The sequence below is a fragment of the Phaenicophaeus curvirostris genome, chromosome 6 (genome assembly GCF_032191515.1).
Source record: "Phaenicophaeus curvirostris isolate KB17595 chromosome 6, BPBGC_Pcur_1.0, whole genome shotgun sequence".
Classification (NCBI taxonomy): Eukaryota; Metazoa; Chordata; class Aves; order Cuculiformes; family Cuculidae; genus Phaenicophaeus; species Phaenicophaeus curvirostris.
In genome coordinates this window covers 9,841,442-9,865,503 of record NC_091397.1, presented here as the reverse complement: position 1 = coordinate 9,865,503, position 24,062 = coordinate 9,841,442, and the positions used below count along the sequence as shown (strand labels likewise).

Genomic DNA, 24,062 nt, shown 5'->3' with positions numbered 1-24,062 from the left:
CAAAACTTACTAAATTGTCTGCATTCATGCACAACTAGAAAACATCCTTATTTATTTAAAACAGAAATGCATTACCAGAAATGTATTAACATTTTTACTACTAAACATTAAAAAAAAAAAAAGTTGAAATTATTAAAAGTTTATCCTGGAAATGTTAACTTCACAGCAGACTTAAACTACTAATTGGCTCACATTTCAAACAAACTGGAAAAAGCAAGATTCATGCTAGAGTGTTAGTGTACATTGCCCTAACACTACTGAAGGATCATGGTTCACCTCGATCATATATAATAAAAAGAAAAGTGCATACAGAAATTTACAACAATTTTAAGGACAAAAAATGGTCCAATTGATGTGGTCCCAACAATTAACTCAAAAGTCTATGACAAATACGAGCCTCGGTGAGCTATTTATACTACTTAAGATTAAGTACAGCTATACAGAAAGTTGAGTTCGTTTGAAATCTTCAAAAAATGTTCCTGTCAATCCTCAAATGGTGGCTGTTATAGCTTAAAATTTCTGTTAAATGCGTGCGTTGAATTACTTGTTATCCAAGCGTAGCAGCTGCTCCTTACCATTTATTGTTAGCGACCTTAACTGGCCATCTTCTTCAACTTCTACTGTCTCTTGTCCATTTTCAATAATTCTGTAGGGCAAAACACAGTTAGCCACTTTAAAGCACTGTAAGCACTTCAAAAATACACATCAGACCTAGGTTTGTAGATAAACTATAAGGGAGCACTGCCTGCTTAAGGCAACTATGGTCAGCAAGCTTATCTATCTAACAGTGCAGAAGCTGTTAACTAGTTACCATCAGCATTCCCCGCAGATACTGCTTATTCATAGCAGGAAGTTCAAGTCTTCCAGTTTGTGAAGTTCACAGTCACAGCTGTCACCTCATAAACTGTCACAGTTGTACTGACACTGCGCTATTATCTACTAGCCCCATTTGTTAAATGCATAAACTATTACAGATCCAATAACAATCTTGCATGATATAAGGCATGCAAGACAGCCTTTAACCCACTTTTAATTTGACAAAAGCCCCCGATTTGGACGCTTACTGCATATCAACTTCACAGCCAGCACATACTAGGCAAAATTTAAGTATCCCTAACTGGAAGAAGAGATTATTAAAGAGCCCTGTGGGTTTGGAGGTTTTAATGTGTGTTAGAAATGGGAAAATATGGAATGCTTAAATTATTTTTAGAGCAGTTAATTTATCATAGAAGAGATGAGAACCATCTCAGTGCAGAGACACTGGAACAAATTGCTCTCAGAAGTTGTGAATGCCCTCTCCCTGGAGGCGTTCAAGGCCAGGCTGGATGGGGCCTTCAAGCAGCTTGGTCTAGCGCGAGGCATCCCTGCCTGTGGCAGGGGGGTTGCAACTGCATGATCTTTATGATCCCTTCCAACCCAAACCATTCTATGATATTTAGACAGTCAATTTATGCCTAAATTTTAACTATCTGGGGATTTTCCCCTCATGATTCAAATGACGAAACCACATGGATAAATAAAATCGGGTTTTTTGAGACCAGACTTACTGAAGAGAATATATCCAAACTAAAAACAGAGGGAACAGCTTCTCGCCTGAAGCAAAATATTACTCAGAAGAGATTTTCACCGGTTTTGCAGGGATATCAATCTTCTTTACACGGCAACAAAAGATTATGACAGCAGCATACCAAATTTAGCCCACTGTTTTAATATTCAAGCAAATAGCACCTTATCTTCTTTTGCATAAACAATTCCCTCAAAAGCGGGAAGTTTTCCAGTTTTTCTGGAATACACTCACAGAAATATGCCATGCACACCAGCACGTGATGACAAAGGCTACATATAAGTGCTCAAGATGACAGGATCTCTCCAGTACAAGAGGACACAGAAAAACCTTGCACTTTGAAGTATGAGCCACAAGTTACAAAACAAAACAAACAACAACAAAAAATAGTTTCCCTTGCTTTTTTGTAAATTTGTATTAAGTACTGAAATTACATTGAATTACTTTTCAGAACTCATATAACTTATTCTACAATTATTGATCATAATGTTCCATGCAGATTACTCTATAGCCAACTAACACTTAGGTTTCCCAAATGTAGTGATTTCCCCATCACAAGCATGAAACAGAATCATAAAATAGTTTGGGTTGGAAGAGACCTTGAAGATCATTTAGGTCCAACCTCCCTGCGATGGGCAGGAACACCTCCCACTAGATCAGGCTGCCCACAGCGCCAGACAACCTGGCCTTGAACACTTCCAGGGTACAGAAGGTACATTGTGTTTAACACCTGAAAACACACTTTCCAACAAATAGGGGATGTTTTCTCCAAAGCAGCTTTCAGTTGCTTGTTTAACTTATCAGATAAAAGAACATGACTTTTTACACAACATCTTAACTTCTCTCAAACACTGCACACTAGAGCAGTTCTGAGGAAAAAACTGCTTCATAATTGCTTCACTATCAACAGAAACCAAGTCCACTCTTCCCTCCAGAAGCTCAAGCTGCCACGGTAGACAGTAATCAAGGGCCATAAGAAAAGACACACCACTACACAGGAGGTTCCGAAGACCTGAGAGAACTCCATTGCCAGGTGCCTTTCAAACAGCAAACAAGTTGTAGCCTTCATATTTCATCAAGGCAGTAGTAAAAGCACGTCTTAAACATTGGAACTCTCCTTAGCTACCAACAGTTTAGACAAAACCACACCATGCTCCCATGCTACAACAGCTTCACGTAAACTCAGCAATGCCAAGAAGAGTCAGAGAACCTGACAAAAATGTTCTATGTTTTTTTAAGTATTCAGAAAAATCCAATGCGATGACCACAACATCAAAGGCAAAATACATGTATTGGTATATTTATGTGTACATTTACATGCTTGCATTTCTAGCTATGTAACTCTACACAGTTTTATACAAACATATTTATATCACTTACTTCTTCGTAGTAATTTTTCTGCCATTAACTATTTTAGTTGAGGTTGATACCGATTTGAAGTTACCCATCCCACTGCCACCAAATGACGTAGAGGAGAACGAAGTAAGGCCTCCATGTCCCAATGAGCCAAATGAAGTAAAACCTATTGGGAAAGAAGGGATCCAACTAAAAATGTATTTTTGCATGACTGTGGGGTCGACTTTTATTATCCACTCATAGTACACCCTAGCTTCAAGATGTCCTTATTTGGATGCATCAACACAGCATCAGTGACTTATGGCATTAAACACCAATGTGAGAATAAAAACATAGTTCCAGCGCCATCTATTTCTCCCATGTGGACCCATAATTCAAATTACAAAAGCACAGCATCGTTAAAAACATTCATCATCACCTCCCCTGAAGACAAGCATTTAAGCCTGTCTGCTAAGCTCAACCATCATCTCATTCTTCCCACTCAAGGTAAATCTAATAAGCACGAATCTGATGTCTTGCTTTAATGTAGATGTTGGGATGCCCTGAGTTAGCAGACTGAACAAGTTTTCTATTGCCAACAACCCAAACAACATCCAGAGCCTTAATACTGAAATGATGCCGACTACCAGCAACTCTCAACAACCTCTGAGATACAGGCATCAGCATTCAAATGACCACCCCAGAACTGATATGAAGTAGTACTATGGGTTTTACGCATACATTTTCCCAGGGTATTTGAGCCCTTAAATAAAAACCATCACCCCAACACCTAAAAGAAAACAGAACAAATATAATTCTAAAGCTACAGAGAAACTGTAGCACCAAAATTATGAGGCCTCTACTTTTTATGAGTGTTTAGTAAACCAAATATTCTAATTATGGCTTTATTTACATTCTGAACTTAAAGAGCAGCTTAATCTAAATAAGTAAATAAATAAATAGGCCTCAGTTTTCTGAATGAAGAAGGTACCTTCTAAAAAAGTTATTTATCAACTTATTGTATTGAGAAGCTTTGTGAACCAAAACTGCATTCCTCGTTAAATGTTGTGATATTTACCTGTGTCAAATGAAGAAAAACCTCCAAAGGCAGGGAATCCACCAAAGGCAGAGAAAAGTGATCCACCACCTCTGCTTCTGCTTCCCCTTGGACCCCGTCTGCCCCCAAAGAAGTCATCAAAAGGGTCTTCTACAAAACAGAAAACAACAATAGAGGTCAATATTGCAGAGTGAATCTGTATTTAATCATTAGGAATTCTTCATTAAAGAAGGAAGTTTCCCACTACAGGTAAGATTCTTCCTTTGAAATATCTGACGCTACTTAAGCTGAACAATCCACTAAAAAGGCAATTACTGTGCTTCTTCAATTCTGTCTCATTTCTGGACTTAAGAATAACAACAAAAAGCAGCTGGTTTCCTTATTTTAGCTGTTTAGAATTAAAAACAAGTAAACCTAATACAAACACACTTTCATTGTTTCACTACAGGAGAAGTAGCAAGAGCTACAGAAACAGTATTATTCCCACTACAGCATAATGCAATGCAAGCATGATAAAAAATTCAAAGGTAACTATGTTCAGTCCATCAGCATTTGACACAGCTGACACTCTTCAGATGGATAATCACAATTCTCTATACACCAAGTTACCACAAGGCAAATTCTTCAGCTGTTCTACAGAACTCTCTGCTGCCAGACTAAGTTTTTCCAAGCTGTAAAATAAAGGGCAGCACTGCAAACAAAGTGTACTCTTAGAATGTGAACTTAACAAATTATCTAATATTACAAACAGGTACCTGAACTTTTTAGCTTATTTCTACTCAAGATTTACTGTGGATCACCATGACGAGGTCTCTGAAAAGCAACCTCCAGATAAAACCTATCAATTACTGAAATACAAAAAGAGCAGCCAGGGTTTGATGACTCATAATCTTAAAGTGTTCAAAGTGTTTATTTTAGTGCTTGCCACACAAGGTACTTCAAGCACGTATTCAGATGCACATTTAGGCAGCAAAGCATGGAGGTTTACACAGTGTCCCAAAGAGGCATTCTGCCCCTACCAAAAGCAGGAAGAAGAGGGGAGAAAGAGAGAAAGGTTATCAGGGATAAAATGCTATTTCCAATTCAACTACAACTCTTAGGTCATTCAGAACAGCTGCTGTTCCATCCTCACTGGGAAGACAATAGTCTCTTTCAAAAAAATAAAGAGCAGGGGAGAGGTGTGGAGCCAACACCAGATCCCTACACAAGCAATCCCTATTTACTTTATCACACTCTCCTAACAAACAGTTATTACCAGAAATATCTGGAAACTACATTTTACTCGTTCTCTTAAAGAACATAACAAACTGCAATCATTTAACAAATGCTCGATAAACATAATCTTGCACTAAAAATCAGACAAACTTAGGAACCTCAACTACTCTCTCTGTCCATCACAACTCTCCCAGAATGAGTTCTGTACAGTACCAATGATTTTATGAAGTTATAAATAGGGACTCAATACTGAAAGAAAAGTCGGAAATACAGCTTACAATAACCTCTTTCTGAAAAATGCAGAAACCAGTGACAGCAACAATAGCAGCATGACAGCAAGAAAAGGCTCTCATAACTGTGTGACCACTCCAAACTAGAAACAGATGAAGTAAAGGTCAGAAATGCTGTATTTATTCCACCTCTGGTACCCCATAATAAATCAAGCTAGTACACTATAAATCACTAACTTAACGCAATAACAACAGTCCTAAAGCAATCAATATGATAATAAAAAGATATTTGTTATCATCCATTTGATGTGCAATTACTTAACAAAAGTGAAACCTTGCACTGTACTGACACTGAACAAGGCAGCCTCTCAGGTCAGACACACAATCCCACCAGCAAAGACAAAGCCAAGAACAACAACAATATCCCTATCCTTCCCCTAGCTTCCACAGTTCTTGAATAAAACACAGCAGCACCGAACTCTTATCTTACATGCACTAGACAAGCAAGTGGTAAGATTTGCCTTCCTCCTCAGGTACCTCTCTGTTTTGAGCGTTTTTTAATGTAGAATGACTTTTCAATATAAAGGTGATCTGTAATTAGTTTTAAAACAGCATATATTAAATCCAGTCTTGGGCATGGAAATATGGGAACCTACCACCAAAATTTCCAACACAAGCACTATATCCATTTTTAAAAAGTTAATTTTTTTTCAGACTAGCATATCAGCTAGCAAGCAAAACCACTGCCGTTAATTGTTTTGTAGTCCAACTTATTCTCACTGGAGTGACTCATAAGTTGGTTATGAAGGTCATTCACTCACGTGTACAAACGATTATATTACTCCCACTGTTAAGCTTTCTATTTATAGTACAATTTTCCTTGTTACCTGGAGTTCAAATAAAAACAAAACAACCTACCATGTAAGCTTTTGAGTTTTTAATCCTGTACTGTGTATGTGGATCTCTCCCCCACAGCACAACACCAGCAGAAATGCAACGGCTCTTAAGGGAGGATCACAGAACCTCCCAGAGATACCCGCTACCCGGACAGCTTCTAAATGGATTATCACCTACTCCTAGCCACAAAAAAAAACTAACCAAGACTTGGACATCCTTATTAGCCTCTGGAAACCCTACACACCAAAGAAAGAGCCAGCACTCCATGTTAGCAAATGTTTCTGATAGCAGCCCTGCCAATAATTCTCCAACACTTTTCCAGTAATCCTCTCCAGTAAATAAGACACTCAAACCACTCTCAGCAAGATTGATTATGCAGAGACAGGAAAACAGGTAGGACATTCCTGAGTATTTCTTACTATCCTGACAGCCGTAAAGGTACAGCATGCAGTGAAAAAATAATACCAAAAACACTGAGGACAGAAGGCAACAGCAGGCTTCTGCATTATCATTTGCTGTATCCACCACCAAATACACATTAATGTAGCAACCTCACAACTACTCAGACCATGTTTATGCTTCCTGTCCCTGAATCAGGATGATTAATAGTACCTCTCAGCAAACTAAAACATTTCAGCCTGGTAGGTCTATTTTTGTGATTTAGCAGAACTTTTCCATGCATGATAACCTTTTCACATAGATGGCTCTTCCCAAACAGTTCAAATACAGCACATATCACGATATCAGAGTGCTGGGATTCGTTAATGACTCTTACGATTATGATTTTGGTGCAACTTACAAACTATGCCATTTCCTTATTGGATGTTAGGAGCGTACCAGATGAACAGAACTAAGCAGTAAAACCCCCACAAGTAAAGGCCCTTCTGAAAAAAGGAACATACTATATAAATACTATACAGCTTAAAAGGTTCAGAAAATCAAAATGCCAGACTAGTGTTACCTCAGAGCACAAGTATTTATCTCCTGTTTGGAGATAAATCCACAGTTTATTCTAATCTGGGTATTACCAGAAGCTTATGGGAGAGCACAGTATCAGATTTAGTTTCAACAGAAATGTTGCAGCACACTTCTGACACGGAACTTGTGGTGCTGTCAAAACAGCAAAGATTAAGAGAGGACAAAAGGTAAGGAACTTCGAGGAAGCCAGTGAGACAGACTTCCAGTCTATCAATGACAGGAGATGACATGAAGCTTTTGGGAGAAGAAGCAAATGCTTAAGCAAAGAACTTTATGGTAACCTGTTACCAAAAAAAGAGACACACAATGAAGGACATTGGGACTCTTGCTGTTACTAGGACGGAAGACTGCAGTTACAGAAGCCTAAAAGTTAATGTGAAGGTAGGAACACAAAACCTTCAGCAACACAGAAGACTGTATGCTAACAAACCCACTGAAAATAATATTACAGCTAATGTTTCCAAAAGAATTTATTCAGAAAAGTCTTTGCTAATTCAAATGCCGCAATTGTCCTGTTCCTTTGGATAAACCAGCTTACTATGAACCACGGAATACTACCTTGCTTTCCTGTAGTCACAAAGATGGACTTTCATCTCAAAAGTCAAATAATAAGAACTACACTGCCTATCTGCAGTGACTGCAGTTCAAAATTAGGTAGGTCATGATTCCTCATCCTCCCCCAAGAAGTCCTCACCTGTAACATAGAAACAGGATTTTCTCATTTTCAGCAATACAATCCAAATGCTGAAGACCACTTAAAAGATGCGATCACTCTTCTTTCCTGCCTTTTGATGATGGAACCGAATGACAAGTTACATTAATTCATTGATTCAAAAGAAAACAGTGAGCATTTGTATTGTCAGCCTTCTATTGAATCCATGAGCTAATCTAACCCAGTATGGGCAAGACCGGTTCATCTGAAAGAAAAAGCACCATACGATAGAGGAAGGGAAGAAAGAAGGTAAACCCCATAATTTCTGCATTTGAAGCAGTCCACAATTCAGTTAAATTTCACTAAATTCATTAAATCAATCTAAGGCACTAGCTGAAATCACCACAGTAGACTGTAAAACAGAAGTGCCGCATTTCTTAGAACTGTTACTGCTACCATGACACCTGTACCCTGGCAGCTGCTTGGGGAACCAGATCAGGAATTGATCAGCTGAACAGAGAATCTCCAGGTGAAAGGAAGTTCAGCCACATCAATCCTTCGTTGGAGTTTTCAGTGCTGGTTACAAGGAAGACAGGAGAAAAAAGTGCCCAATGGTCAAAAGCAGCACAGGAAGATGCTTTCAGCCATAGAACAATGCTATCCCCGACTAAAGCGTTAGGCACATTCCAGCGCAATGCCATCATTCACCTCCAGAAAATGGAGAGCTGAGATAAATTGTGCACTGTCAGCAAGCGTTCTCACATGCACACAGTGCTGCAGCCAGAGATAGTGATAACCCTATAGGGACAGTATGCAAAAAAAGATTTATCCTGTGAATACAGGACCACTGCTCAGTCACCACGCACTAGACAACTTCCCCACCCTGTAAACTTTGTCCTTTATTCTTTGCAATCAGAGCCACACTACTGCTTCTGCCAAAACATGACATTGAGGAAAAGCTGAACACTGTACTGCAGATGCAGAAGGATGACACTGTAGCTGCAATGCACCGAGCAGAAGAGCACTGAAAGGCTGTTCAGACCCTGCAGAAGGAAGCAAACTCAGCAGCACCAAGTACTACAGTCTGTGATGTTTCAGTAAGCAAGGGCAGGAAGCAAAGCAAGATGTTTCAGTAAGCAAAGGCTGTCTGCCTGCATTTCTTTATATCCGAATCATACTGTAAGTGACTTTATAGATGACTCCAGAGAGATTCTGAAGTGCAGGACTGAATAATGCATTTATGCAAAGAGCTATAGGTATGATACACCCCACAAAATCGAATCCTTGTGCTTTTTCTACCTTGTTGCCTATTTGAAGAAAGTGTCAAAGATGCAGATTTGCAGTAAATACACAACCTCAGGCTCCAGCTCTGGAGCGCACCCAGGCCCAGTAAAGCATATCAGAACCACACAGGCCACTTTTTTAAGCACTTTTACATGGAAATATTTTTATCCTCAACTACAAAATAAGCATACTGTTGATGCCACTTACTCACAAGAGACACTAAGATGCTGTTGCAAGCACTGATTCACCTGCCCAGAGTACTCCAGAACATTCTTTTATAACTGCTCACTTCCACAGATTACATCTCAAACAGACATTTGTCCTACTTATTTAAGATTTACCAGTAGAAGCATTTGAAAAATCTTTCTTACAATCTATAGCAGAGATCCTGGGATTAGAATTTCCTGGGAAAAGGAGACTTAAAACATTACCTTTCAATGCCACGTACACTACAATTACATAGATGTTCAAGTATGGCAAGTGTCACTCTAATCAACATTTCATATTTATCAAACTGCTGCCCAAATGTTTAGGTATACTTTAAAAAGCAAAGGAATGTTCCATTACCATTGTATGACCTGCTCTCCTTGTGTTTTGCTCGTGATTTTAACTCTGAACAATTTAACCAGATCAGTATCCGAAAAAAACCACCAAACACACACAAACCCCTTATTTTCTCGAGGACTAAGACCCAGACACCCAAGACAAACTTCCTCTTTGGCTCAAACATCCTCAACCAGCTTCTCAATGCATCTAATGGGATGTTAGTCAAAGACTAAAGTTTTAAGACATGAGAATTTGGAGCAAGGCCCCTTTCCTTCCAACAGCAGAAGCCGTGTATTCTTTTAGGTACTCATGGAACTACAGCATTAGTTCCATCTGTTCGTGTTTGATAATGCTCTCTAGGTGAGAATTTCTGTGTTTCAAAGACCTTCTTTGAACCTACCAAGTTACTTCTCAAAAATCCAAAGTAGTGAGATTTGGACCATTCAGTGCATAATTATGATCCAAGACTGGTGCTCACAAAATACAATCGTGCATATTCATACCAAAGCAATGAATGCACATGCAAATCTGTGAGCACTTCATAAATACTGAATGCTGCAAATTTATGTCAACAAAAAGATTAATTAGAAAGAGGACAAGGTTGTGCAAGACAGCTTAAAACTGAATATGAAGGAGACTTTCAATTAAAGAACCCATTTGACTAACAAGTACATTTTGCATTATAACACTTAAACATCATCATTATCAGAAATTACATTATGTGTGGATTTAAACAACAACCTGACTCTTATGCAAACTTTCTGCCCCAGCAAGACAACTTTCTGTGCTTGAGATGACAAGGCTAATGAAGCTATCCCATTCCTAAGCAATATCCTAAACCACCGATAATGCAAAATAGTTTACCATCTTTACTAAAGATAGGTTTTTCCTCTTTCCTGTCAGGTGAAGACTCTTTAGCCTAGATGCTTAAAGTAAATCACTATACTCTTCCAGAACGCTCCTTCTTCATTTTATGTAACTGATATTAGAGCAGGCAATCTGCAGTAGTTCTGTTTGATGAAAGTAAACTACTATATAACTAGCTACTTGATGTTCTCTGACCAATATTTGTATCTGGCTAGCAATATAAAGATATTGAATTTAATTTTACCTTTGGTTTCCAAGAGTATAGATTTTTAAAACCCATATAAACCAGGTAACCAGAATTGTCACGGGAAAACATAGAATGCATACCAGTTTATATGCATCACGTTGTATTAAATTTAGACTAAAATACATGCTGAATTCTAGTTCTACAATCTCAGGAAAACATTTAAGGCATTTAACAGATACCATCTCAGAAGGTACACTAAGAATACTAAAGTGCTTACGAACTATAGCAAAACTGTCAAAGATTATAATCTGTGTGGAAAAAGACTCCACAAACAGACTTCTCTTGGACGTCAAGTGTAGAAAAGGCAACCGTCTGCACCACATTATTAACATTTTCTACCACTCAGAAAATACATGGTTCCTTGTGGGATTCATTTAGCTAGACATACAGGCACCTGAAGCCATTTGAAATACTATGGAATATCTTGTCCAGCTTCTAGATACTGCTGCTATAGGATACTGGTCTGATGTACATTGCACATTGTACTTCCCAGCCCATACAGAAATTACTCAGGCAGATCAGATACTCTTAAACCACTTCAAATGCCACCAGATGCATGTGAAGCTCAATGTGTATAGAAGATGACTTAACTACTTAAGGAGTTGTTTGAACTACTAAATGGCCTGTTGAGTAATATTATGATCTTGTGATATACACTCCATCCCCAATATGATTCCTCCCTGAATCTCTTCCTACACACAACCCATTCTTGAAGTGAAAATCTGAAAAGCCTCCAAACCAAAACTATGTCAATTCTTTAATAACCAGAACCTCAATCAAGCATTTTTTCCTACATCAAAATACATCACTTGATTTCTCACAATGCCTGAAGCAGCAGTCTTTATAACAGTGACTACACCTCTAGTAGAAGGGGTAACACTAGGGTCTTTCCCTCACTATGAGCTGTTAAAACACAACAGAAGAATGTCCTTGAAAAGTTCACACGGAAAACACGAATAAAACACTACACAGAACACAAATAAACCAGATCAAGGCAAGCACCATATGTAAATTAAGCAGGATATAGTTGAGTTTTACTGAATGGTTGGACTCTATGATCCGGTGGGTCTCTTCCAACCTGGTTATTCTATGATTCTATGAAACAGGAAATCAATCCCTATATTCAGGGTAATGGTCAGCTATAATGTCAAAGGAAACTCAAAGAACAGAAGAGGTATATGGTATACTGATGAATTAACTAGCAGTTACCCAGACGCTGATGTTCCAAGGCAATACTTCGCAAACTAAAGTGTAGCACTGCACAGGAAGCATCACCTTTTCCCCCCATTATAGAGATTATCATCCATCCATATGTCCAAGATATTGAAAACTACCAGTGGAAGAGCTCACTAGGAAAAAGCAGACCCTGCTGTAACAAGGTGGCACAGAAAGCAAGCCCACTTGTCTCAAAAGTTAAAAGCTAACTTGCCGTCATAGTATCAGACTAAGTTTTAAAAAACTACTACCCTTCAGGCACCCTTATTTTTACAAGGAATGTGCCTCAATAACAGTGAAGACAAACTTTGACTGCCTGAGCTAATCCCAGTGCAACACATGGCACATAGCATCAACTTTACTCCATTTGAAAGTGCTCAGAGCTGTCTTCAACAGTATTATAAATCTTCATTTGAAAAATCCGATGGGTCTTAGTCTTGATACATCCTCCTCTTTTCTACAGATGAATCAAGATGCCTCTGCTTATAAAGAGAACTTTCAGCAACTGCAGTATCACTGCAATACAGCTCAGCGCAGTTTAACAGACTGAATTCACAGCACAATTTTAGAAATTCTTCATATCCATAAGTTCACAGGGATTATGCATCTGAATGCTGCTTTTTTACATATCCAATGGAAATCAGGATACAGAGAGTCCCACCTGCAGTCTGTGGGCTTCACTACCTGGTACTTCAAACTGTATAAAAGGCGTAAATATGTCAAAGTATTTACTCAAGTTCATCTTTGATTCCATCAGTGTACGTTTCCAGAAAGCATGACCTCACTTCTTATTCAGGAGTTTATCAAACCAATTATAACACAAGTAGCTCCTTAAAAATAATCATTAGTTCCACAGAAAATTCATCAACAAGTTGAAAACTCCTCATTTTTTGAAGATAAAATTCCCTTATTCTTCAGGACAAAAGCTGTCCCACCAGTGTTTCAACAAACCAAAACTACAAGGGCTCTCGTTCACCAGTACAAATATTCAGGTTATATATTATCATTCTATTGCTTACTTTTGGCATTATTAAATGCACTACATTCAACTGAAAGCACTCATATTTTCATATTGTACTACCTTAAACATTGGAAGAAATATTGTAAAGATTGTTGCAAACACCTTTTAGAGAAAGCTGTGAAAAAAATGGTTTGGGTTACACCTTTCCATAATAGAGGATATCTTAAACAGCTTAATTAAAGCAAAAAAAAAACTAAGAGGTGCTCACCTTGAAGCCTTCTGACTGGAAAAAGTACAAGAGCTTTTACTCAGAATCCAAAGTTAAACACAGGTTTTAGGACTCCAGTCTCTGTCACTGCAATGATCCCACTAAGGGTAGGCAGCTTTGAAACAGTCAGTTCTCATCAACTGGAGTACACATAACACTGCTGACAGTGCCAGAACCTTACTGTGCAAGAAGAGGAGCCTGTGCCACATTGTCATCACTTTAAAGCTGACGATGACAGTGTGTTGGGTTTGCACGGCAAGATTTTGGTAGTGGAGGGCACTACAGGAGTGGCTTCTGTGAAAAGCCTCCCCTACGTCCCACAGAGCCAGCAAGAGCCAGCTCCAAGGTGGACCTGCTTTTGGCCGATGCCAAGCTCACCAGCAACAGTGGCAGCACCTCTGTGATAACGTATTTAAGAAGGAGAAGAAAACCTGCACAACACCAACTGTAGCAAGAGAAAGATGAGAGAACATAAGAGAAACAAATCCACAGACACCAAGGATGGTTAATAAGGAGGGGGAAGAAGTGCTCCAGGTGCCAGAACAGAGATTTCCCGGAAGCCTGTGGACTAAACCATGGTGAGGCAGGCTGTCCCCCTGCGGCCCATGGAGGTTAGTGCTGGAGCAGGTATCCACCTGCAACCTGTGGAGAACCACACAACGGAGCAGGTGGATGCCCAAAGGAGGCTATGACCCTATGGGAAGTCCACACTGGAGAAGGCTCCTGGTATGACTTTCAACCCCAGCAGGGGACCCACACTGGAGCAGTCTGTGAAGAACTGCAGCCTCGGGGAAGGACTCACACTGGAGAACTGGTTCCTGTGGGAAGGACACCACGCTAGACCAGAGGAAGAGCATGGGGAATCCTCCCTCAAACAAGAAAGAGCAGCAGGCACAATGTGTGATGAATACAACCCCCATTCCCTGTCTCCCTGTGCCACTCGGGGGTAGGAGGTATAGAACTGGAAGTAAAGTTGAGTCTAAGAAGGGAGGAATGACAGGAAGGCATTTTAAGATTTAGTTTTTATTTATCACTACCCTACTCAGATTTGACTGGTAAATTAAATTAATTTTTCCCCAAGTCTGCTGTGCCTGTGATTGTAATCACTGAGTGATCTCTCCCTGTGCTTATTTTGACCCACGAGCCTTTTGTTAAATTTCATCTACCCTGCTAAGCTGAGGAGGGGGAATGATAGAGCTGCTTTGGTGGGCACCTGGAGTCCAGCCAGGGCCAGCCCACCATAAATACTAATCACTACATGAAGCAGATAGTCTACTTCTGAATAAATAAATAATTAGGGGTGTAGAGTAGGGGGAGAATGTTTTTGGAACCATGCCTTGATGAAAACGTACCTCTGCGCTGGTGACAAGTCCACTGTTTCCCCAGGGTAAGGTGCATCACTATTTCTCTACGGGAGAGGCTAAGTAGCTTCAATATCCCAGGAACTGCAGTAGCAGTACCTCTATCTGATAAGCTGGAGAGCTCTAAATGTTATGTTGTACAGCCTTCCTTCTAAGGAATCCACAAGGGAAGTCCTCAGGTTCTTTTTAAGCCCATGACTTCAACTTGCAGAACTTAACTTCATGGCTTTCAGATTAGTCACAAACACTGACATTTTCAGAGACAGCAAGTTAAATCTTTTGTTGGTTCTGCTGAAGTAAATGCAGTCAATGCCAAGTAGATTCTATCCCACTCTCCCAGAAGTTAGAACATGCCTGAATGATACAGTTTACTCTAGTTAAAGATATTTGATTGAGGTCAACTATTTTAAGTATCTTCAATTCAAAAATAAACAAGAGAGCTAAACACCCTTTCCCAGCTCCTCCTCACTAGCTTCCCACTCAACATCTTACTCAGATTTTTCTAGGCTTTCTACCAGTCAGTCACAGAATGGTTGAGGTCAGCAGGGACCTGTGGAGGTCAACTGGTCCAACTGCCTACTCAAGAAGGGCCGCTCTAGAGCAATTGCCCAGGACCATGTCCAGGCAGCTTCTAAGTATCTCCAAACAAGGAGACTCCACAACCTCTCTAGGCAGTCTGCTCCAATGTTCAGTAACCTTCACAGCAGAAATGCGTTGCCTTACATTCAGGCAGAACCTCATGAGCTTCCATTTGCGCCTACTGCCTCTCATCCTGCTACTGGGAACCACTGACAACAGGCTGGCTCCATCTTCTTTACACTCTTTTCACCTATTTAGGTATACTGATGATATTCCATTCTGAGCTTTCTTTATACTGAACAGCTTCAGCACTCTCAGCCTATATCTCATATGAGAGATGCTCCAACTTCTTATTTGGTTTTGTGGCTCTTCTCCGATTCTACCCAGTAGCTCTGCCTCTAGCACCCGGGAGCCCAGAACTTGACATGGTACTCAGATGTGGCCTAATGAGCCCTGAGATCACTCACTTCATCTAAACTGAAATCCTTGTCTAGGAATCCCTAAGATTCTTCTGCTGCTGCAGGCACAGAAGTTCCATCTTCCTAGTTCAGCCATCAGTATGCTGCTGAACATACTAATGTTTCACTCATTAGTATTTTGCTAGATGCTTCCTCCAATCTACCCTTTACTACTTCTGCTAATTTCCCACTGGATCTAATTGCTCAAGTTCTGCTGCTTAGCCTCTACCAGATTCTTCCTCTAGCTTCTCATCTAATTCATCAAATAAGCTTCTACTGAAATCAACCTCCACCCATTTAAGCCCTTTTCTAATCCTTCGTTAGTCATCCAATAACTGATGATCCCTGAATAGCAAACGCAAAAGATATAATTAAAATCTGAGCTAAATTAGCCTCTTAATGCTGCCAGCAAAGATAAAAAATTACCTTCAAAAATATTAAAACATCTACATACATTATTGTAGAAATTAATCAATATCAAGGCATTGAGTAGGAGGACAGCTTTGTTTTTCAAGTATACTTCTGGCAGTTTATAATATTGGACTTTTTACTTTCTGTAATTAAGTTCTGAGCACAGGAACTGTTCCACTATATACAGGTCAGCAAAGTTTTATACAGTGGAACATACACAGATTAAGAACTCCAGCAGCTCTGGAAAGACCATCAAATACACTAGAGCAAGCAACACCACAAGTCAAAAGAACAACAGCACCATGGTGAGAAGACCACATTGACAACTTTATCATATATTGCTTCCTTTAACTCAATGAAGAATCCAAGCTTCAAGAACTACTGAAATTATTTGAGCCTTTAGGGGCTCCACCCCCCAAGCAAACATGGGTCAGGAATATGGGAGACTGTCTAGAGCATGTATGCAGCTGTTCTTATTTTCATACAGGACAATTATTCCTACAATGATACAAGTTCATGCTGAGACCTAGGTTGTAGCAGTTACAGTTAACCTGTCCAGTTCAGAAGCCCTAGAAGCTACATTATATATTTACAGATCAAGAGAGATCAAATTGGACAGACTAAGTTTGCTCAAATTCTTGAGAGGGAATACCAGTACACACTTTTTCTGTTGAATGTTAGTTCCTTCCAACGTAGAGAGACGTAGCAGCCATTTTATAGCTTTTTTAAAACGTGGCTGTCGTGGTTTAACCCCAGCCAGCAACCAAACACCACGCAGCTGCTCAGTCACTCCCTTCCCACCCAGTGGGATGGGCAGGAGAATGGAAAAAAGTGGAACTTGTGGGTTGACATAAAGACAGCTTAACAGGACAGCCACAGGCAGAAAGAATAATAGAACATACAAAAGAAGTGATGCACAATAGAATGGCCTACCACCCAGTGACTGATGCCCTGCCCTTTGCTGAGCAGACATCACTGGTCCCGGCCAACTCCCCCAGTTTACAGACTGAGCACGGCTTCATATGGTATGGGATAAACCTTCGGCCTGTTTGGTTCAGCTGTTCTGACTGTTTCACCTCCCAGCTTCCCATGCACCCCCAGCCTCCTTGCTGGCAGGCCAGCATGAGAAGCTGAGAAGTCCTTGACTGCCAAGCAAGAGCAAAAAGCTTCAGTGTCTTATCAACATTATTTTCATCCCAAATCTAAAACACAGCACACATCAGCTACCACAAAGAAAATTAACTCTATCCCAGACAAAACCAGGACACAGACCTTCCAACAAAACATGAACTTGTAAGGCATACCTGTTCTGTATTATCAAATCAACCAAGAAGAAACAGGTAGAAGCAAACATTTTAAGCACAATATAAAATACAAATTGTTTACCTCCAGTTTTCAGAGCTATTTGTAATAGAAGCTGCATTAGCTATGTTTGTTTTGTAAGAGTAAATTTTTAGATATGTGTAACTAAACCCACTGGATTACTTACCAAAGAAGTCAAATGAAAAGGGGTCCCTTCCACCAAAAAACTCCCTAAAGACATCTTCTGGGTTACGGAATGTAAATCCAAATTCAAACTGACTGTCATGATGATTTCCACCTGCAAAAGAAGTTAAATTTCATTTACCCTCACATATTCTCACTAACTAGAAAGCTGAGGCCTACATAGTATTTGAATAATTTCAAAATATAAACACATTCAACTTCTAAAATTTCCCTTTCCCTTTCAGATATCACTCAAATTAAGTATACATAACACCTTTTATAATTAATTCTCTTTTCTCTGTTTCCAGATACCAGTTCCAACAACCAGAAGAACTGTAAAAACAATTGCAAGTACATTGTAGGCCTTAGTATAAGCATTTCCAGATTCCTGTCTTAGAAAGCTGCAGAAAACCGTGTTCCATCAGAATAGAGAAAGCAAAAAAAAGTCAGTTGTCAACATACCTCCGCCTCCATTTATTAAGCCTTCTTTTCCGTATCTGTCATAGATGTCACGTTTTGTAGCTACAAGGAGAATTTGTAAATCATGTCAGTAAATAGGCACACTGAATTAAAAAAAAAAAACCAAACCCCAAAACCACTTAACTGGTGTTCTCAGCTAAACACCCCCTCAAAGCTAGCTTATCTAAGTGAGTTCTGGCAGCCAACTGGCTGTTGAATATTTCCAAAGCAGTTTAGGTGCAGAAAGAACAAGTGCTAAACCTCAGACTTAGTACCATTTAGTTGTAGAAGCTCAGGTCCTGTAGTAAAAGAAAAAAATTCTGGTACAAGGACAAACTTCACAAGACAGTTTGCCTTAAACAGACTACTGCAAGCTTTAGATTGTAAAGGTCCTCTAGAATTCAATCTTCTCCTCCAAACAAGTTTCATCTCAAAGCTGGTCAAAACTTGCCTGGATAAAGCCCTGATGTCATCAGTCTCCAAGAAAAAACAACTCCATAGGCTCTCTGGAAAACAGTCCCAGTACTCAAGCATTCTCAATTGTAAGCATTTTCTTCCTTCTGTTCAATCAGTATGTCCCTTGTTGCAAATCACAAGCCATTGCCTCTTTTCTTTCTGTTGCACAAGATCAAGTGCTCCGTGACAGTCATGACAAGGAAGGGAGAGTATCTGCATGAGTGACTGCAAAACCCCTCAAATTAATTACAATCACTTCTAGTTTAACAAAGGGGAACAAAGTGATGATAAGAAAATGCCATTGAAGGATTTGACTCAAACTGCTTCTAGCTATTATTATAGAAGACAAAGAATACCTCTTATTTAATTTCACTGCAGACTAGCTGTCCTGTATCCACGAGAAAGGGGAGGAAAATTAACACTACACTACTACATAAGATCAGTCTACACTGTTGGTACTGGAAGAGAACCTGAAGAGCTTAAGGAGACGGACAGTCAGTTTATTTTGCTTGCACTGGCATGGAGGCATCAGCCAGAAGCCAGTCAAGGCATCTGATCTTAGACTCTTAACATGCTATTCCCACTGGAATCTCTTCAGTGAAAAGATGTTTTTGAAATTTAAATAGCACCACTGAAAGAACATGCAGTTACCTCAAATAGCTGCTGAAAGAAGGTTAACCTGAAAAATGACCAAAGGAGTAAGGTAGACAAACTGTCAGAAGGAGCAGGGAAGAGCGAGAAAGACCTGAGGGCTCACAAAGCCCTAAGTTCATCTTGAAAAATATAACATTCTTGAAACCACAAGGGAAGCGTGTTCTATGATCGTCCAATTTCAATGTTCTTTGCTTATGTAACCCCTTACAAAACTATTCTTCTGCCAAAAATCTGTCTTCATTCAAGCCTGTAATGGTGTCAGAAAATCTCATTAAGTCTGCAGGACAGTTGACTGCCTCTCTACCACAGGGCTCAGGATTCAGATACCTGTGCGGCACAAATGATTAAGACACCAGTAACCTAGGAGCTGATCTAGATCCCAAAACATGCAGCGTTTTTAGAAGATATTCTAAAATTCTAGCAGTGTACTGTTTCCAAAGAACTTAATATCTGTGTTAACAACCAGACCAGTATCCTATTTTTATCTTGTTCATAAAAAAAAACTTCTTGAGAAGGTTAAATTACTCCAGAAGACAAGTATACAACAAACTGCGCATAAATTAATCTCTGTTTCTCCTACGTCAATTAACTACCAAAACTAACTGAAGAAACAGGGCGTACAAGACTGCAGCCTAAATTCTGAAAGGTAATTTAGATGCTGCTAGAGCTTTAAATATAGCTTTCCCATGCTCACTGGTCTCAGGTGAAATCAAGGACACTTCAGAAATAGCATACAGACAGCTGCAGTCAATTGCAGGGGAAAATCACTTTGTTATGATTCAGACTGCTTTTGCCAAAACACCAGCAGAAGTAAATGATACTTCCCGAGCAAAAACATATGGGTGAACTATAAGCTGAATTTCTGCATCACATGGGTCAGACCAAGCAACCGTTTCAGAACAATTCAAAATATAAACACTCTCCTCAGTATCACAGATGATTGAATTGACAGAATTCACCCAAACACCAAAATCCAAATTTTCAGCAAGGTTTACAGTATGCTTGGGCTTTGTCAAGACTAGTTTACTGTAACAAGGACTAGAAGCAGCAGCCCCGGCAGCAGATACTTCATAGCCCATCTGGCCTAGTTTTTTCTGGATAATCACAGTAATTTCTCTATACCAATGGTAACATTGGCTTTACCTTCCAAGATAAAATTAATCATGGCATTCATAGGTATCTCTTCAGGAATTTCTGAAGAGGGTATGGCAGAAAGGATTTCAGTGTCTGGAAGCAAAGCCATTTAGTTACTCATCTAGAGAGATTCTGAATTTTTCATTTCAAAATTTCTGCTTATCTGTCTGATCCGCAATCTTCTTCCTCTCTTTCTTTTGAAAAGGAAGTAGTTGAGTCAGATGCTAAACCAAAGTTACAATATCCATTCAGAGAATTCTATCTCAGCATTTGCAGTCTGGTTACCACACTAGAGACCTGCAGTTGAAGAGCCTTTTTAAAATACCTACCATCTGACAAAACTTCATAGGCCTCAGCTACTTGTTTAAATTGCCGTTCTGCCTCTTCTTTATTGTCTGGATTTTTGTCAGGGTGCCATTTTAATGCCAACTTACGGTACCTAAAGAGAAGGAAAACAAAGGATGTTTTACTTTGAAATGAAGGAATATGCTACACAAACTTCCAAACAAGTTGTCAGGGATTAAAGTGTTTAGAAATTCCCCAGTGCTTTGTATCTCACTTCTAGACCAGCACAAGCAGATTCTGCAGGTACCAAAGAAACATCTACTCCTACTCAGATCTGCTTAAAAAAGAAAAGAAAAAAAAAAAGTGCTTTTGGGATTCTTTAGTAATTTTGAGATTATTCCTATGCATTACAGATGAAAATACTTTATAGAGGTATGACTTAAGGTAGGTCAAATTATTAGGTTTTTTACCAGGACTTAATCATAAACCAATCTAATATTTAGCAAGATGACTGTATAAAATCTATTATAACCAAAACAGTGACTTAATTACAGATTTGAAAATTACAAGTTCCACTTCTATTTACTACACAGTATGATATAAACAAATACAGAAATGGAGAGATGCATGCATACAAAGATATGCCAATATTTAAGCACAGAAGCAATATGGATCATCACACTTACAAAGATCTATACATAAATTTAAATACACAAATAGAAAAAGGAATAGATACAGAGGCTAGCATGAAAATTTCCCTCTTAAGATTGGTGAGAATACTCACATACAACACACCAGCATTCCATGACAGGCAGCACCCAAGATCTCAAGAAGTCTGAATGATTCCTTGAGATGGGCGAGAGTACTCACATTCAACGCATCAGCACTGCTGATAGGCGATGGCCCGATCACAAGGGGGCAACTTCACCTAATTCTCCATTTGCTGTATTAGCAAATGATATTGTGCACTACACCCAAACTCAGGGCAAGATTACTGGTTCCAGCCTGCTGTGATCCAGAAGAGTTCAAAGAGCTCTCCATATGATCACTTAAGGGATTTTGAGATAATCTACTTTCATCAGATTTTTGAACATTCATTTTAATGTTTTAATACTTTTTTTGGCCTCAGCTTGGAAGACACAATTCTGGCAACTTTTACCAGTTATATCAGACCACCTCATCTGGGCCACAATCCAGCTATCAGATGTACTCGGCCGATAAGGTCTTTTTCTCCGATGACAAGAGCCTTTTTCACAGGCACACCAGACCCCAAGAACACTGAGGGGATGCCCAGGTGCTCCGGATCACTGCCTCATGACCATGGGTATTATCTCCCCAGTATGCCTGGTTAAGATGATCTATTATCAGTCCCCTTCCTTAGGTTGTAAGGGAGTCTTTTTCCCAAGCACAGCAGTTTCTGGTAGGCCAAGGGAATGCTCGAGCCTGAGTGACTGCCTCCGTACAACAGGAATTCTCCCCAACAAGCCTGCATTAACACAAGCCTGGTTTCCCTTGGATCAGCAAGCAGCAGAGGGAGGGGAGGACAGTGTTGTTCCAAGCGAGTCAGAAGTTGTGCTAAGGGGCCTAAAATAGCCTGTGTGCACTCTAGCAAGGCCAGGGAGGCATTGTACCATTATATGACCAACATCTGTTAGGTCTAAGCAAAACATTCCTTAACATTTCTGCTGTGGGATTTTCCTTAGTGCTCCATTATTATTCAACACTACAACCAACCATGGAAAAGAATCAATAGTACTCTTCTGCTACAGAAATTACAAAGCTTCAAGAGACTGATACCAAATTGTGGCAGTATCCTGACATCAGTGGCTTCTTTGACTGCTACATCTGCACAAAACTCCCATCATCACATGAAATACTTCAGGCAAAGCGTTTGTAACTACTTAGAGGGGCAAAGCTAACTTAGGCTAATTTGGGGTTTTACAGAGTCACACAAGACCACAGCTCAAACATTTGAGCTGACCAAATAATAAGTGCAGGAGGTTGTAAAAGAACAAGGGAAGAAAAAAAAACATAAATCAAGATTCAAAACGCTAGTGCAATTTGATTAATTAAGCTCAGGCACCAAGGAGAGGGCAAATGAAACACTGTATTTCCAGGTCACTAGAAACTGCAATTTATTATCAAACCATTTCTGTGTACTAGAAACATGAACTACAGAATCATTTCCTCCCAACTGTTTGTTAAAAATCAAAGGTCAGCTTTTGAAAATACGTTACACACGCACATCTTAAAACAGTAAATAAGAATCTAAAAGAACTGTGTTTCATTTCTTTAAACACTTCTCATTTAACCAGTGTTGTGGTTTTTTAATAGTAACAGATGTTTGGTTCATCAAAATCAAAGCACAGAAACCTGACCTCATGTTAAGAAAGTGAGTATCCAAAAGCAACACACCAAATACTTGTTAATAACTGAAGAATCACCTCTGCAAATGGAGGGGAAGACTAGTTACTGCCATTCAGTCACAGAAGAAGGGTCTGTCACTGCAAGTATGATATTAAGTTTGAAGGCACACTTGCACAGAAATGTATTTAACAGTGATCAAAAACCAGGGACTGACAACATTTTCACTTTAGCAGTACTAAGCATTCTTTTCCTAATTTCAAAAAAATAAGCAAATGCTTTCTCTTCAGAAGACTGAATATTTCCCTGTTAGCAAAGGCATCACCTCAGATGACTATTCCCCACCCTAGTATTTACAACAAAGTGACATTCCACAAACCACGTGACTTTATTTTTTCCTTAAAATGTACGATTTATATTTAGATATATACTAGTGATACTTACGCTTTCTTAATATCTTCTGCTGAGGCATACTTTTGCACTCCCAGAACTTCATAGTAATCCACCATGTTTCAGTAGTTGTCTTGTTAACAACAGCTGAGTCTTTCAAGTCCTATAAGAACAAAAATTTGTAAGTGAAGCTTGTCCGGTTACGCTACTCCATAAAAGTCAGGTAAGAGCCTAGTATCTTCCAGTACCAAACCTGATCCAAGAGCTGCTTCTTTTAGAAATCTGAACATTCCAAACACCAAAACAGAAAACCACTTTATGCTGACAGATTACTTTGATTCTGATTTTTGTTTAAGTTCTTTAATCTCCAGTGAAACAGTGCAAGGAGATACAGGCAAACCAGTGGTTCTTGGAACAGATTAGACTGAAAATTTAGACTTTATAAGTATATTAAGAAGAGTATCTACAGCATGTCACCATTTTAATATATACATTAGTAACTCCAAGCCCAAAAGAAACCATGCTTACTTTGTCATCTCTGACACCTATGTTATGTCTTAAGCACACATGAGCATAAACAAAGAGGCACATCTTTCACATCTACTGTTCAGAACATTAAACCACTGAGATGCAACGTATGTGCAGGTCTTAGAAATCTAAAATTCCACCTACAGTTTCCAACAAGCCCTTCTTGTACTCAAGCCTTAACA

The 24,062-nt window shown here is 39.3% G+C and overlaps 1 protein-coding gene across 2 annotated transcripts in view; it reads right to left on the bottom strand.

Annotated features, from left to right (window-relative positions):
* The window catches only part of DNAJB6 (DnaJ heat shock protein family (Hsp40) member B6), a 67,132-nt gene that overhangs the window by 33,386 nt on the left and 9,684 nt on the right, over positions 1-24,062 (bottom strand). For both annotated transcript variants that reach the window (XM_069859309.1, XM_069859310.1), the window contains exons 2-8: positions 23,407-23,515; positions 20,643-20,752; positions 18,073-18,132; positions 17,615-17,725; positions 3,978-4,106; positions 2,945-3,086; positions 576-646 (exon numbers count right to left, since the gene is read on the bottom strand). In XM_069859309.1, coding sequence (XP_069715410.1) covers positions 576-646; positions 2,945-3,086; positions 3,978-4,106; positions 17,615-17,725; positions 18,073-18,132; positions 20,643-20,752; positions 23,407-23,471 — 688 coding nt within the window. In that variant the 5' untranslated portion in view covers positions 23,472-23,515. The remainder of the gene's footprint in view (positions 1-575; positions 647-2,944; positions 3,087-3,977; positions 4,107-17,614; positions 17,726-18,072; positions 18,133-20,642; positions 20,753-23,406; positions 23,516-24,062) is intronic.